At 42.2% G+C, this 15,255-nt stretch overlaps 1 protein-coding gene across 3 annotated transcripts in view; it reads right to left on the bottom strand.

Moving 5' to 3' along the window:
* The window catches only part of CTDSPL (CTD small phosphatase like), an 81,668-nt gene extending 68,208 nt beyond the window's left edge, over positions 1–13,460 (bottom strand). For all 3 annotated transcript variants that reach the window (XM_086741761.1, XM_086741762.1, XM_086741763.1), the window contains exon 1: positions 13,109–13,460. In XM_086741761.1, the coding sequence (XP_086597887.1) occupies positions 13,109–13,184 (76 nt within the window). In that variant the 5' untranslated portion in view covers positions 13,185–13,460. The remainder of the gene's footprint in view (positions 1–13,108) is intronic.
* Between the last annotated feature and the right edge of the window lie 1,795 nt (positions 13,461–15,255).

Here is a 15,255-nt window from a genome sequence, read left to right as displayed (position 1 = left end):
CGCATCCTCAGCTGAAGGACAACAGAACATCTGGCTCAGCTCCTCCTCAAAAAGGACCAAAATGCTGAAATCAATACACAGGTGGTGTTTGTGAATAAACACAGGAAAAAAAAAAAAAAAAAAATCAGCCATCAGGGAGGGGAATTGGCAATGGTCAGTGAGTGCAGGGGCCCTGGGACATCTCCCAGCACCTCCCAGCTCCATGCAGGGCAAGAATAATTATATGTGGTCCTTCCCAGTAATCAAGAAAAGTGGCATATTTGTCCACTTTGACCGAAAGGCGGGTCATGGTTTAGAAGCACATTGGTATTATTTCCTTTGACTGTTCAAGGGCTGCATTTAACCTCTGGGTAGTGATATGAATAGATGGGATGTTTTCCAGAGGGAAGCGTGTTGGCGGTCAGTTTTACCCAAATGTTGCCAAAGAAATATCTTCAGGTTAAGCACGCGAGTCCTCCATTCAGTTGATATGTTCTACCTTTTTTTTCTAGCGGCTTCTCTAGTAAATACTTGATGGTCCCTTCACTAGAACATAAATCAAGGATTTAACATGTTCATACTCAACTCTCTTGCTCGATACATTTTTACTATTACCTAACATGCAAAACAACTGTTTACAGAGAAGTTGACCCACGCAGACTTTGCAAATAAAACAAACAAATTTATAGGTGTTTTGCCACTTAGTAAACTTGAGATTTGTTTTGTTAAGAAGTGTTTCTGAATACTGGGTCTAAACAGTAACCTAATCACATCAGGAAAATATTCAGTTCTTATTTTGTTACAGTACAAGACCATCAAACCTCAAGAAATGTTTGGTTCCTTTGTGTGATGAAATAGAAAGCAAAACCAAAACTGCTTCCAAAGACATCTGCCTACTGGACGGCAGTCATTTCCACAACTGTAACATTTTATCAGCCATTTAAGTGAAAACGCAGGATACAGATTCCCAGACAATCACAGTTACTATACACATATGGTCTTAATTAGAGCACGAAAGCCTGTTTACTCCTGTAAAATACTTCCTAACAGCCAGCTAGCTGTCACCTAATCAGCTATTAAAAGGTGAAAACTGTGAACCTGTTTTCCAGTCAGAAGTCTTAACCTTTCAAAATTCTGGCATTATTATCCAAACTAGAAATCTTTAGTGATCTTATTATTAGCAGAAGAGAAGATAAAGCCATTTGTCACTTGAAGGCTATCATACAAAGACCACCTACAGCGGGACTTAAGACATCATCTTCACAATTAAAAAAATGTAGATTTTTTTTTAAAGAGCAGCATGTATTTGGCTGACAGTTACTTGAAAATAGTTTAAAAACAAAATCATAAATTTTTGCTTATGTTTTCCCACCTTGACTCCAACTGGCAATTTAAAGCAGTCATTAGAAACATTTTACTTCAACTTTGCACCATTAATAAAGGGAAAAAACCCAAGCATTCTGGTAAGCAGTAGGCACATTACTGTTTTCTGGGGAAAAAAAAAAAAAAAAAAAAAATTTACCTATGAATTTCCAAAATTATTTAAAGTGAATTCCAACATCCCTCCATCCACAGCACGGAAGATAGCCTCAACTAAACAGGTATTAACCTCACCATATGTAATTTAGGACTGTCTCAGCATATTCTGCGATGAGTCAGCCCAGCCGTATTTTATTCTTATCTTCCTTTGGTATCCCTTGAAGACATTTCCAAAACAAAACCAGTGTTACTTCTGTGTTTTAGTACAAACACGACTCAGACAAATGCATACCCTTGTACACTAACGTCCCACTTTCTCCAGGGGTTGGAGCATGTTTTGTACAGACTGAGTGCCAGGTTACCTTGCCAAAAATTGTACTGCTAGGTCCTTCTGGTCATCATCACACGGTTGCCTTCTGAAATTTCCATGATTAATTTCCTTTCCACAGCTTAGGTCCCTGCTAATATTACTGGGGGTGGGTTGGTTGTTTGGTTGTTTTGGGGGGTTTTTTCTGGTTTTGTTTTTTTTTTTTTTTTGGAGGGAGGTTGTTTTTTTCTCGTTTTCTTGGTTTTTGGAGCACACAGGAATTACTTTTTTACATTATAAAGCTTTAAGAAGTATTTTTAGATATACAATTTAGGATGATCGCAAGCATTATTTGAACAGAATCACAACAGCACAAGGCCAACATTAAGTTTTGCACTTCAGGGCTCAATCTAGCTTATTACACACTGCAAAATGAACTGGCACAGTTTAGTTCTTTCTATTTAGGACATTTCCTGAAAGGACACTCTGAACAGAAATTATGATGCAAAACCTCCTTCTGATCTCATACCTTCTTGAGATGTGGTATTGTAGTTACTGAGTGCTACTCTACATCTCATGGGAACGGCACCTTCCTGATGGATCTGGGGGCACCTGGTCCTTAGGAATCTACCGAAGTTGTTTCTGGAATCTGGGGCAGGTTTCCTCTGAAAGTTCATTTTTCTCCTTTGAATTACAGTTTTATAACGAGACAGTAACAGTATTTCATTATTATGTTTAAGATAAACAACCGCTTGATTTAAAGGTCTTGAAAAGAATCCATCACTACCAAAACAACTGAGGTAGTGACATTTTCAAAAACATCTGCTCTCAGAGCTCACTTGCCTGCCAGAATGATGCTAAACAGGTAATTCATAATAAAGTGCAGCAGTGATAGCTTAAGTAAATACAGAATGAGACCTGAACAGATTCTTATTTTAATACTGCCAAGTCTGATCTTCAGTTTTGTTCAAATTTTTATCCTTTTTCCTGTCATGGCATGTTTACAAAAGAAAAAGTGGCAGCAGCTGTAGGGTAACATGTTGGGCACCAACAAGTCTGAAAGGCTTACAGAAAAAAAAAAAAAAAAAAAAAAAAACACCACCAAATTATCATAATACTAACAGTGAACGCTCTTTGCAGAAATACTAATGTGTCTAAGTTGTTAGAACCCTTTCCAATACAGACAGCAAGAATTTCCTGGAGTGTTTCAAATTTCTTATGGGGCAGAAAAAAAAGGCATTTGAATTTCAGGGCACAGTTTGCACTAAACTGTCTGTTTTATCATGAGAATCTGGAGCCAGAAATATTCAAGTAGTCAATCCACTCTAAAATTAAGGAAGATATTTCTCGGGTTGTTTTAGGTTTCACTTTCATTCTCCATTAGACCTCACCACGCTTGCTTCCTTGACATCTTTAATCTCAAGACGAGAGGGAATCTTCCAGAAAGACATGAGATTTTGAAATGTGAGGAAAAAGGAGTCACACAACTATGTACTCATGATAAACCCGATTAAACAAATCCACTTAAAATCTCATTCCTTTGTGGATAAGCACAGACTTCTACACAGATGCAAATTGTTTTACAGTTATGTTGTCAACCCCCTCCTTCTGGGACTTTTCAATTTATGTCAATGTGTAATTAGCAACTGAATCGCACCGTAGATTGCATTCAGTACTCTTTTCCTTTTCTTGTTTTAATTCCCCAACTAACATAACCTCGTCCCCTCCCCACTTCCAAAACGCTCAAGTTATTTTCAACTTACTGATTCTCAACAAAATCAGCTTCGTATCATAAAAAGTCATGAGAAGTGGCAGCTGGCCAGCAAATGACTTGCCGGAGGGAATCATCTTCCAGCACACACAAGCCATCACAGGAAAACTGCTGGTGAGAGTTCACGATAAATCTAAGTACAGACACTTGACATGTTCAGTTGGTCACTATGCACAGATATATTCCCCTTCCTTCCCCTACTGACAGATGAGACACAATTCATATGCTGAAATACAATCAGTACCTTTATAATATTATTTTTCACCACCTTCATAAGATTACTTTTATTATAATAAACACAAATTGCTGGCAGTTAATCCTGTTTAGGGATTCCCAGATAAACTATTCTGGCAACCACATCTTCTCAAGGATTACGCAGGTCACCTGGACGATGCGTGAGCAAAAAGGGACAAAGTGACAAAAAGGGACATTCTGCCTTTAATCTGGAAGCCATGCTGCACTGTGGAAAGAAACCTGGCATACTTATGCTATTTTATTTGTTATTTTTCACACATCTCCTCCCTTTGAACACAGTACAACATTCACTCAAGGTTTTTAACCAATTGTTACGAAGAAGAAATAAATGTCTTGGCTTTAAGAACCAAAACTGCTACACAGCGGTGGTGATCCTGCATCAGACACAAGATGAAGACCTTTACCTTCCCAGATTTTAACAGGGAGTTAAGAAACATTGAGAACCTCTCTCCTTATCAGATAGCTCCTATTCCATTTTGGCCAACTTGCCAGGGGCTGATCTGTCCATGCAGCATGGTCCAGGGCTCCTCAACACTGCACCATCTCACTCCCCAAACATCTCCTATAGCTTCTTGTAACAGAATTGTCCCTGGACACAGCCACCAGAGCCGAACACCTCTGAGCCCCTTAAACTTCAGCATCAGAGCACAAACAGGCAGCTGCTGCAACCCAGGAACTTATGATGAGAAGAGAAAAAAAGCAAGAAAGCAAAATGTAGCAAGGGAGAGAATAAAATAAAACAAAACCAAACAAAAGGTCAAAGCTTCCCTTCAAAAACCCCTGTAAAATACGTGCTTAAACTGTTTTTCCTGAAATGCTTTGCTTCACACCGCATTCACCAAGTTGTTAATGTATCTTTAATCAATTTTAGTTTGCAAGAAGTCCCATAAGCCTAACTTTTTTAAACTTTGTAATGATTTTGTGAAGCTTTGTGGAGATCCTTTATAATCTCAAAAGTTCATTTCTCTCCAGGTGGTAAGTATTAGATCTTTCAATGTGCTTGGCTGAAGCAAGTATAAATTATGAATTATCTTCTAGGAATGTGTCACTGTTGACCACTCCTTTGCAGAACACTTCTATCTGAACTATCGCTAGGAAAAACTGCCAACTTCACAGTTCAAGCAAACCTTAGATGGCAAAACAACTTCAAAACCTACACCCACCATACTGAACTTTACCAAAGCTTTCTGATAATCAGATCCCCAGTAACCACACGTATGTTCATTCATGGGTGGCCCATGTAAGCACGTAAATATTCAGGAGTGTATACACCAAATAGCTTTCGCGGACAAAAATAAAGCAGCACTGCAGGGAGATCATTAAATGTGTGCTTGGAACAATTCTGTACAAAATTCATACCTTTAAAAAAAATATTTTACTAACATTATTTCAAAGAAACATGCCTGGATTCTTCTACACGTGTCCATTGTAACAGCATCTGTTGTGGTGTAATTTCCTTCTGATAGCTATGAAGATGGAACCTGATCCATCTACCCCAAAATGTCCTCTGAGGCCAGGAGTTCGTCCCCACACGCTGGAGACGCATCTTCCTCTTCCTCCCTCTGACTCCCAAAGGCCAGGAGACGAGCGCTATACACCAAGGAGACAACCAAACTTTGCAAATCATCAAGCAAACAGGATAGTTTTAAATTTTACCGCTGCTTACAGCTGACAAGGAAACAGCAAGATTAGTTTTAGTGCCAATTCTGCTGGGAATCCTGGAGGAGAACTTGGGAAGAAGAGAGCTGCAGAGGTGGGGGAGAGCACCACAGTGAAAAAAAAAAACTCAACACGTCACTTTTTACCACGAAAATAAGGAGGTCCTGCAACAGTAGCACAAAACAACTGACAGAACTGGCTGATCAGTTAACTCATGGGAGATGAGTTGACTTCAAACAAAACCATCATATACCAACTATAACTTCAGGTTGATGTTCATGAAATATTTGTTTCCTAAAAAAAAAAAACTGTTCTGAATTTTTATACACATTTTAAAGTTACATATGCTGTAGGTTTTGACAGATCAGGCGTCCTTCATTTGGGGTTGCTCTTCTGTACAAAATATGTCCTGAAGTCCTGCAGAGGAAATGGCCTCAAGTTGCATCAGGGCAGGTTTAGATTGGATATGATGAAAAATTGCTGTACTGAAAGAGTGGTCAAGCATTGGAACAGGCTGCCCAGGGAAGTGGTGGAGTCACCATCCCTGGAGGGGTTCAAAACATGTGTAAACGTGGCACTTCAGGACACGGTTTAGTAGGCATGGTGGTGGTACGTTGACGGTTGGAACTTGATGATCTCAGAGGTTTTTTCCAGACATCATGCTTCTATGACTCTGATTTTATTTGCCCTGTCTGTCACGCTTTAAATATACTAATAGATGTTCAGAAGAGAGTAATAGTTCTTCCTTGCAAAAAGAAATAAAGAAAAAACCTCATCAAAAAACCCTCGACATCCTTAGAATCCAAGTCTGCCGTGTATTTACTCAGATTTAACTCACAATAAATTTTCTAGATAATAGAATTCTAGTGTCCAGTGCAGCCAATCACTTCCAATAATGGGGTTTATATATTACACTTTATTATCTTGTACAAAGAAAACAAGACGTGTCACCCTTACGCAAGTAATCATTTTGCTAACACATTGAAAAAACCCACAAACTTCACGTAGCGAAGCCCATCACCATGCACAGAACCTTCTCTGCTCATTTGTCTACAGCTGGTATTTTTACCGCTAACAGCTACGATACGCAGTGGTAACTGGTGCTGAAAGGACTGGACTGTACAGGACTCACTTTGATTTTTTTTGTACTTATAGCAAACATTCTAGAAATATAAAAAGGCCAAAATTATACCACAGTAGACCATGCTGAATGCATTTTTACTCTGATCTATTCAGATGGTACTTACGGCTTTTCCGTATTTGTCACATCTACGTTCATTTTACACCTTAACCTCTCCACGTAAAAATAAAGCAAGCTCCTGTCAAATTCTGGCAAAAGTAGAATTTATAGATGATTAACACTTCCAGGGTGAAACTCTTAAAAACATCTCTGGCTACATACAGCACAAAAGGCATCTTCCCTCTGTGCCCGCCTGCAGCCCTTTACAAAAACCTCTGGAGTTCAGCAAAACATTTAAACCCACTGACAGCCTATCATCCTATTTGAGCCTCCTGGCCAGGAAGACGAGCACTGAAAATACAGCTTCTATCAGCATCGTTCAATAAAATAAAGATATGAAGACTTCAGAGACGTCGCTGAGCATTTTTGTGAGATTTTCCAGCCAGGTCTCCACTGCTGAGAGAAATCAAACCGTAGACAATCCTCGCTAGCAATCCAGATGTGGTCTTTAAACACCTAACTAGGCTTGCTCGTTAGCTCTATCAGTTGTTCTCTCATTTCAGCTTGGAAGATTCCCGCCCCTTTCTAAATACACTTACGAACCGGGATAAGGGAACAACTCAGAACAACTCTGTCCACCCAACTAGGTGGACAGAGAACCACCGACTTCATCGTGAGAGGACCCACCGCCCAGGAGTGGTGCGGGGACAATGGGGTCAGGAGCCTGTAGCAGACCCTAAATCTATTCCCGCTCCCACTATCAATCCCTGTATGGGCTCAGCAGCCCCCAAGAGCCAGGACTTCATACCCTCTGCTCTGTCCCTCAAACAGGCTGGAGCGCTCGGGCAGTAATCTTCTCCTTCCTGGTTCTACATACATCCACATGCCTACGTTCTCTCCCAGCAAGATATATCACCCGGGCAGGGAGAAGGAGCAATGAGCCACATCTTCCCCTGCTGAACCACAGAGTGGGTAAAAACCTAGGGAAGAATGCAGAGAGACAGACCTATCTTTGCTTTTCCTATTTAAAAAAAGGAAAATGGTAGATCTTGTAGACAGAAACACTTCAAATATATTCCAAGTAATCCATGCAAAATTCTCCATTGGGTAGGGTTGAGCAATGGACAAATTCACTCCTCAAGTTAACATTTCCATATCCAGAATTGCCTGAAACTGGATTTTTAATGTAAAATGTAATACTGAGCACCAGCCATGGTGGTCATCGCCATCACTTCCATCTCAAAACTTAGCAGAAAACAAAGGTGCACTTGCTTAGAGAGTGAATAATTAAGACTCAACAGGTATAAAAACTGTGGGCTCAAACTAATTTGCAACCATCTTCACGTTAGAATGATGACTTTTATAAGACAGAAAAACTCATAACTTAAGTGTTCTGTGATGGAAAAATAAGATTCCCACAGCTAAACCTATCTTCCAGGCAAATGGGAACAACATCAACAGTGACCAAACAAGCGAGTTTCATTTCCTTAGCTTTCACTTTCTCAGCACTTTAGTTTTGTTATCACTTTAAAGAAACAAACACAGATCTTTTATCCAGAGGCTTATTTGTAACGCTCAGATTAAATTCTGAAGGATGAAGCGCAGCATCGATCACACTGCATTTTACTGATTATCTCAGAAAACGCTGTTTTGAATTGATAAAGTGTAGGTCAACTTTGGGTTTTTAAAGGCATGTTAAACTTCTGAACAATTTTATTAAATCGCTGCATTGAAACAAGTATGAATTTGAGATGCCATGCACTATGAAGAAACGGTAATGCTGCAGCTTACAGACACAGACTGAATATCAAATACTCACGCAAATGATCGTTCACGTTACTGCCAGTACACTTCAGCTTGTTAACTGCGACCCTAAATCAAATCTGGGGTTACTACAGGTTACTAGAGTCTCACTGGAACATAAAACCTACTGCATGGTTACTCTGGTTTCATATAACAGCTATGTCATTAGTTAATGATTTAAAATTTTACCCTCTGCGAGCAATTCACATTCCAATGTAGTGCTGGAGTGATTTCCACATCCTTTTTTTTTTTTTTTTTAAATGCTACTTTGAAGTTAAAATCTGTAGTTAAGATTTTAAAAATTTGTTGAGACAATGTCTCAGGAATATTAACATATCTTCAAATGTTTGTTCACTCTGAATTCTGATAATGTAATGGAAAAAAATTAATAGTTTAAATATGTTCATATATTTTCAAAATGCCTTTTATTGAAGACAATTAAATTCACTTATTTTGGCTTTTAACTTGAGATGTTAAGAACTTGCAATTTTAAATTATAATGAGTACTGGTCTCATTGCTGCTTTTTCCAATCTGAATTGAAAGAAAGGAAGACAAAAAAGTTTGCCTGTTGGCAAAAACATCCTCAGGGAATCATACTATTTGTTAAAAAAAAATATATATAATGGTTTAGGTTCCACTGCAAACCTTTTTAAAATAATTTACTGCAGAGGAAAATACACTTCTGTAGGGACACTAAGACATTCAGTTACTGTGAAGAACTGAAAACAGAAGCTCAGCTGACAGACAAATTTTACAGAAGTCAGGAAAGATGCATCTGAAGAGAGAAAACACAACACCACCTGAAGGATTTGGTACCTGAAGGAGGACTGTACTGTACTACTACTTAACTTGGCACATGGAAACTGCCAAGAACTGTTTTAGTTATGAGGACCAAATTAAGGCATGCAGGTAAAAAAAGCGAAATTAACTTCTTTGGACTGAATGCCTGTTACCTATCGGTGACCACACTCTCTACATTACAATCGGTGCAAAGCCTCATCAGCACTGCACTGTTTTCTATAGATTTAGCTGTATAGATTTTACATTAGAGGTCACTGTTCAACTGATTAATCAGAACAAATACTTTCATTATAAACAGTTGATTTTATCTGTAGAACTGATTATACCGAGATTCAGATTTTCCGTTCTTCTTGGTAGTTTTTCCTTTACATTTTTTCTTAGTTGCTCACATTTATGGCTGATATAACAAACCCCTTTTCACATACTTAAGTCTCCATTTTAACTTCAAGTTACGAGTCTTGTTAATGCTTCCCATTTCCAGAAGTGCCAAACGACCGCAACATAAAATATTTCTGCAAAGAACTACTATTTTCATTACTTAAAAACCTAACAGGGAATTAAATTATCGGTTAACTCAGCTCTCAAAATATTTTTAATCACCTACGTATCACTTCCAAGTGGGAGCTTCTATTTCCCAGAACTAATTTAAGACCATAGACAGGGACTAAAACTCTCCAGGAGCACGAACACCACAGGCATTTCAGAACAAACATTACAATAATAATAAAATACGATTGTAGCAACTTTCCATGCTCAGCTTTCATTCTGACAGACAACTAAATACAGTGCACCACCATGTGGCAACATATCAGGGAAACCAAGATCTGGGTTTTTCCACCTTCAAAATTTTTTACTACTCATTAAAAATAAATGTTAACAATTCCATCTTAGTATTTATGAGCTCCTCCTTAACAAATTGTCACAGTTTCGCTTATCTCAAAAGCTAACTTTGAATGCATCTGGATTAGTAAGAAAATATTTGGGCAATTTTGTTTGTAAAGCACAATATTTACCTACAAACATCACTGCCCCATGACCAGAGAACAGCTCTGTTTCTTGCCAATCATGTTCCCTTGCACAAGAGAAATTGGGCATAAGCATACACTGCACATCAAGCGCCTTTTAAAACACACATTTAAAAAAAATAAAGCAAGGTAAATGCTGAACTCACAGTTGATTAAAAGCTTCAAAAAAATCTTGGGGAAAAAAAAAGCATCAGACACATGAAGGTGTATACACATGCATTATTTAGCAGTTGCTCAGCTACTGTAAAACTGCTTCTCTCCAGATTAACAACAAGAAAAAAGTCATTTTTTTTCCACAAGAAACACCAACAGAAGGCCCCAAAAACCCTGCCTCCCGGAGCAACTACATGTCAGTTACTATCCTGAAACATATTTCTGCAGCCAAATGCTAAGCGCAGAGGAAAAAGCAGGCTTTCATTAAACTGGATAGCCTTTGACTGCACAGTGCAGTGCTGCTGTAATTCACTGTATTACAAAATCTCAGAAGATTGGCACAGGTGATTCTTGTATTTGTTAAATAAAGAGTTAATTTATTATGCCTTAACGTATTTGTTAGCCATTTTGTACCAACACATTCAGTTCAATCTGAATTAGCAGTGAAGATTCACTTTAAACATCAGTCTCCCTCTAAGAACCCATCTGTGTTCACTATCCCAGCTTCAGGCTCTCTCGTAGCTTGCAGACCTGAAGGCTTGGGTAAAACTGCTCAGAAATCTAACAGAAAACCGGGCGATGCGATACGCAACCACGCAAGGAAGGCAGGTAGCACAACGGGTTTACACAAGCTCCCGTACCTCGAGCAGTGGGAAAACCTGAAGCGACAGAGCTGAGAGCAAGCAGCGCTCTCCTTCCAGAGCCCGGGACGGACGGATTTGCAATTCTCCTTCTGCAAAAGTTGCTCTGGTGTGATTTGAGTCTCACCACAGAGCACACAGTCAATCCAAAGCATGCACTTTAACCACATTTAAAGAAAAAAAAAAAACAGAAAAAGCATTAATCCACCTCCTATACTAAGATCAAGCTGAAGTTTCATCTTGTCTCAGACTCAAAGTACCCTCCTTCCACTCTCCCCCAGCCCAGCCTCGCTAACACGCAGCCCGAAAAGCCCCTGCTATGCAATTAAGACCACTGTGATTTTCTGCCAAAGACAAACCAACAGCAAGAACACAATGCATATTATGCAAGTTACTGCATAGTTATGCAAGTTATATGCATATTTTCGCTCCGCAGCGTAGCTCACTGTACCGAGGACTCTGAAGACACTTGTTTGATGTGGATGCTTGCTCTTATTTTGAGCTGTCAAATTTTCCTCTACTTGTTTCAACTGGCTTTTTTTTTTTTCTTCACACTAAAATTTCAACCAGCTGCAAACAAAATTAATGAAGCTCTTCCAGTTCGTAAAATAATACAGGCCGTTAAGACCACAACAGCATCTGAGCGCAGGATCACATAAGCCTACTCCAAACCTGGTCTTAGGAGACGTCGTAGTCAGAGCACTGGCACCATGTTTACTGTGGACACCCCACGCTCAACATTGCCAGAATGGAGGAAAGCAGCAGGAATCTCTTGAGACAAACAAGGCCTCGCGGCGGAAGTAGCACTTCACAAGCAATATGAATTTAAGAGCATTACATGAGGACTCCTATACCAAACAAAAAAAAGTAATTTTTTGTTCAAATACTCCCCAATCTGATGGCTTTTTTTTTTTTCCTAAATCTCCCTCTATACTACTTCTGCAGTCAGCACTGGTGAGATGAGAAGACAGAGATTTCAAGTACAGCCTTGCATTCAAAAGTAACAGGGAGCAACTTCTCCAACGATACAGGATCCCTCGTTATTTACAAGATGAGCCACACAAAAATGGAAGCTTTCTGGATATTAGAAGAAGTGATTTTTTGGGGAGATGCATCAATCTACCGTTTTCAGAAGACCACTCAGAGGTCTATCACCACACCTACTAAGGAACATCGCCATACACTCTATTTCCAATTTCATAAGCATAAACTTGACATCCAAGTAACTTCCAAAATCCATGAGCAATCACAGAGAAAACTCCCTAGAACTTGAACCCCGTACCTTTCTCATCGCTAGCTGCAAGGACACAACCACTCACAGCCCAAGTCACCTCTGAGCTTCCAAAAGGAAACGACGTCCAGACTTTTGAGGAGAAACAGCTCCTCTGGCCAGGCTGGATCCATCATATTTAGGACTAAAACACAACCTAAGTGTGATGTCTTACGCAAGCAAGAATTATTTATCTACAAAGTAAACAGAGCTCGCTTTTAAAAGCAGCCCATGTTTCTTTCCCAGACACACAAGTACGCTCCAACAACAAACCTGAAAGCTCCACAGATTCTTAAATGTGAGGCAGGGGGAAAATACAGGAAAGCAGAGAGAAATCACTAAATCCTTATTTTCAAAAAACGGGGGGAAAATAATTAAAATATTTACAGCTGAGATTTCAAAACCTTCCAACCCACCCAGCACAGGTATCCTTTCCCTGAAGCAGGGCACCAACTGCACCAACCTTACAAAGTTACCTCGCCGACCCTCAAGGCACAGGAGCATTTTATTTCAATAACTACAGATTAAACTCAATATTTAAACACTGTAACAAGTTCCCAGCTGTATCCAGCAAGCAGTTTCAGAAACCTTCATGCAAATAGCTTCATCCCACAAAAAAAAAATAAAAAAAATAAAAAAGAAACCAAACCCAACAAGCCCTCTTCTATTCCCAGAAGCCTGGAGAGAGGATTATAAGGTCACTGAAGAATGGAAGTTGTTATTACGTGCATTTTTAAGCAGCGATTTCCAGAAAAAAAAAATATGGAGAAAGAAGGCAGCTCACCTTTATCCTGAGTGCAGGACAGGATCTCCTCCTCTTTGGGGTTAGTCACCTGGGTGATAATGGACGGGTTGTCCATGGAAACAGAGTGAGATTTCACCTGGCTATTTCCCTCCCAGAGGCAGGCTTGTGTGCGGAGGGGGGGGGGGTGGGGGGGGGATCTTGTTTGTTTGTTTAAAAATCAATATGCAGATTTGTATTTAAAAAAAAAAAAAGAAAAAACAACAACAAAAAAAAACCAAGTCCTCCAGGAGCGAAGCCAAGCTGGGGATTGGGAGGGGGGGGGACCGCGCACAGGGGCCCCTCCGGTAGCGCCGCTGCCGCCGCCTCCAGGCTCCAATTCTCCACGGAGTACGTGGGGGGGGGGCGAATCAACCCCCCCCCTTACCAAAAAAACGGAATAATTACTCCGATTCCCCCTTCCGGGAAGCCCTCCGCAGCGTTCCCCCAGCCCCCGCCGCCTCCCGAGGCGGGGGAAGTGCCCCCGGCCCCTCCGCCCCGCGCCGCGCCCCCCGCCTCACACCGCCCCCCGCATCCACCTGAGCCGCCCCGCGGGGCCTCTCCCCCTGTCCGCGTCCCCCCCCCCACCCCGGCTCTCTACATACCCCCCCCTCCCGCCACCGCCGCCCTCCTCCGCGCTTATCTCATCCCCGCGCCCCCCACCCCCCCCGCCCCGGCCCTCCCGCCCTCCCTCCCCCCCACCCCCCTTCCCGCGGGCAGCGCTACGGGCTCGGCGGAGCGACGCCGGGCCGCCCCCCTCTCCTCCTCCCCCCCCCCTTTCCCCGGTCACGGGCCGCCGCCGTGCGCGGAGGGAAGCGCGGTGCGAGAGGAGGAAGGGAGGGGGAAAGGGGCCGAGCCGAGCCTCGCTCCCCGCGCTGCGCCACAGCCCGCCGCCACCCTCGTAGCCACCGCCGCCGCTCTCGCAGCCTGTCAGCCCGCCCGGCGCTGCCCGCGCTCCGCCCCGCTCCGCCCCCGCGCCGCGGGACGCTCCAACATGGAGGCGGGGAGCGGGCAGCGCCCGGGCCCCGCTGCGCGGTAAACAAGGGGGCGGAGCCAAGGGGGAGAGGCGGGGCTACGGAGGAGGCGGGGCGAAGCGGCTGCGGAGACAGCGGGTTGGCGGCGGGAGGGGGAGGAGGCGGCTGTTATTGGGTACAAAAGGCTTCGCTCTTCCCCGCGGAGGAGAGGGGTGGGGTTAGTGGTTGCGGGAGGGGGCGCTCGGGGCTGCGAGGGCTCGGGGAGGCGGGAAGGGAGGTTGTGCGCCATTTCCCCTCCCCTCAGGGCTGTCCCGCGTCAGCGCGGGGCTGATTCCCTTCGGGAGCGGGTATAAATTGTCTGGGAAGGGGATGGGGTCAGTGGGTAGTGGAATATTTTTGCAGGTGGTCGTGAGGTGGGTTTTTTAGAGGCATGTGTGTAACTGGAAGGTACTGAGAGCAGGCTTGGTAGCTTCTCTCTGAGAAAATACACTTTTTTTTTTTTTTTTTTTTCCTAGAGCATCTTAGACATGCCTGGCTCTCCAGGAATTCCCAGTGCTTCTCCTGCCTTCAGGTGCCTGCTGTTAGCCAGGGTCTCGGCCGTGATGGTGGCACAGGCCTGCCACTGGAATAATGGCTCTTCCATGGAGCTACTGGAGTGTAAAATTAAAAAATAAAACCTTCAAGACAGTGTGGTGGTATATATAATATAACTATAATATTGCAGCCTCTTTTTCTCTCCTGGAGAAAAGAAAAATCTAAGATATATACAAGCCTCTACTGTAACTTTGCTACAGAAATGACAGATACCTTTTTAAAATCCATTAACTAATTGGGGAAAATCCTTCTGTGGCTGGCCTGGACCTAGCCAACATGAATTTTATTAATAACTACCTTATTTTACAATAAAAGAGGCACTGCCTGTGTGTGTTTTTTAAAATATGCGTATATAGAAGTATGTGTGTGGCTCTGGACAGCTTTCCTTAACATGAGCAAAAACACGGCATTGCCGCTGGCGGGCTCGGTTGCAGAAATGACCGTTGTGTTTAATTCCAGCAGCTGCTCCTACTGCAGTGTTTTGCTGGAAAGGGAGCCTACGGGCCCGGCCTCAAGGAATTTCTAATCCATGGCAGCGCCACATCTAGTTTCTGGGGAAAATTACTCAAAGCTCTGGGGCCG

Source organism: Chlamydotis macqueenii, chromosome 2 (assembly GCF_036417535.1).
Source record: "Chlamydotis macqueenii isolate bChlMac1 chromosome 2, bChlMac1.mat, whole genome shotgun sequence".
NCBI lineage: Eukaryota > Metazoa > Chordata > Aves > Otidiformes > Otididae > Chlamydotis > Chlamydotis macqueenii.
This window is presented reverse-complemented; position numbering and strand designations above follow the sequence as displayed.